This window comes from Haplochromis burtoni, unplaced genomic scaffold (assembly GCF_018398535.1).
Source record: "Haplochromis burtoni strain Fernald_Lab_line unplaced genomic scaffold, NCSU_Asbu1 Contig_794, whole genome shotgun sequence".
Classification (NCBI taxonomy): domain Eukaryota; kingdom Metazoa; phylum Chordata; class Actinopteri; order Cichliformes; family Cichlidae; genus Haplochromis; species Haplochromis burtoni.
In genome coordinates this window covers 108,592-110,260 of record NW_024583155.1, presented here as the reverse complement: position 1 = coordinate 110,260, position 1,669 = coordinate 108,592, and the positions used below count along the sequence as shown (strand labels likewise).

General features: G+C 48.5%; 1 protein-coding gene across 1 annotated transcript in view; it reads left to right on the top strand.

The window, feature by feature from the left end:
* Nucleotides 1-1,669, top strand: part of depdc5 (DEP domain containing 5, GATOR1 subcomplex subunit) — a gene marked incomplete at its 5' end in the record, with an annotated part of 26,570 nt that overhangs the window by 4,057 nt on the left and 20,844 nt on the right. Inside the window, 6 exon segments of the mRNA XM_014330418.1 lie at nucleotides 441-519; nucleotides 592-653; nucleotides 761-830; nucleotides 1,062-1,134; nucleotides 1,201-1,304; nucleotides 1,395-1,469. Coding sequence (XP_014185904.1) covers nucleotides 441-519; nucleotides 592-653; nucleotides 761-830; nucleotides 1,062-1,134; nucleotides 1,201-1,304; nucleotides 1,395-1,469 — 463 coding nt within the window.

Genomic DNA, 1,669 nt, shown 5'->3' with positions numbered 1-1,669 from the left:
CTCAGGCAGGAGGTAGTGGGACACGCCCACACAGGCACCCTCAGGAGAGAGAGAGGCCCTGCTAGGGCCGTAACAGTCCGCATGTTGCAAAGACGTTAACATGTCATTGTAATAACCAAGAGTATCAATAAAGTTCCGACTGAAAGGTTTGACCTCCTCCGGTCCTGCATCACTACTTTACTGACTAAAGAGCTCAAAGAAAGTGAATCAGTGTTTTTGTAGCCTGTGGTAGGATGTAGCTTACTTCACATGTATCCTGGTGCTGAACAGGACAGCTCACACCTGGACTCAGACTTGCATGAAGAAGCAACAGCTGTTGTGTCGGTAACTTGATTTGCTGTTTTCCATTGGATATAAAATCTCCCCTGGTGTGGAGGAAACGCCACAAACGTGTTGTCCACCTGCTTCCTGCTGTCAGACACTATGCTGCTGTGACACAGGTGGTGTTCAGATCTACGTCTGCCATGGTTTACATCTTTATCCAGATGAGCTGTGAGATGTGGGACTTTGACATCTACGGTAAGATGATTTGATGTTTCTGTTTTTAAGGCGAGCTTTTCATGCCGTGTCTAATCCAGCCGTTTCTCTTAGGCGACCTCTACTTTGAAAAGGCTGTCAATGGTTTCCTGTCTGACCTTTTCACTAAGTGGAAGGTTTGTGCTTCTCTTCCTTCGCCCTGTTTCTATCAGCACGCTGCTGTTTCCTCTCAGTCACCATACGAATGATTCTCACGCTCCTCGCATGTTTAATCCCAAACCAGGAGAAGAACTGCAGCCACGAGGTGACGGTGGTACTGTTCTCACGCACGTTCTACAACGCCAAAACATTAGGTCAGTGTGAGCTGAGACACATGTTTGGTCAGCCTTGTTGCACTGCTGGTTTGCAAACAGGAGGTTTCTCTTTTTGCCCGACTGTGAGTAAAGTAACTGCTCACGCAGGCTGGTGTGGAGGGGGCCCTCGTTCTCTTGTTTGGTTTTGTGTGTAAGCGTGACAACAACATTTAGCTTTAACGTGTGATGTGTGTTTGCTGGTAGATAAACGCGATATCTTATCTTGTTCAGAGGAATTTCCAGAGATTCTTAGAGGCTCCATCAGAGAAGACCACGAGGGACGCTTCTATGAAGACTTCTACAGGTAAGCATCCCAACACCTGTGGATACCAGCGACAGAGCGGCCTGTGAGTCTGATTCTACTCGTCAGGGTCGTAGCTCAGAACGAGAGACGGGATGAGTGGACGTCGATGTTGGTCACTATCAAGAAGCTCTTCATCCAATATCCAGTGCTGGTGCGACTGAAGGAAGCAGGTAGTGATCCGTGTCCTTCGCCGACTCGTAGATCTTTGCATTCGTTCCCGTCCACAGTCTGACCCGTGTGCTCGCTCACATTCGTCACAGATGCTTTTCCTGTCGGTTACAACGCCACCGCTGCCCAAGGCAACTACCTAGAAGCCATTAACCTGTCGTTCAATGGTAGGTGCTGCTGCAGCTTTCCTTAAATCTCTTACACATTTTGTTGTCGTTTAAAGGCCCTGTGCAGGATTTTGGTGAAACTAGTGAGTCCTCACACAGAGACAGTCAGTGTGGATTATCATTAAGTCACAGCGTCCACCACAAACTGGTCTGCAGCCATCTTGGAACCAGCAGCAGGGCCATCTGCTGTGATTGGTTGG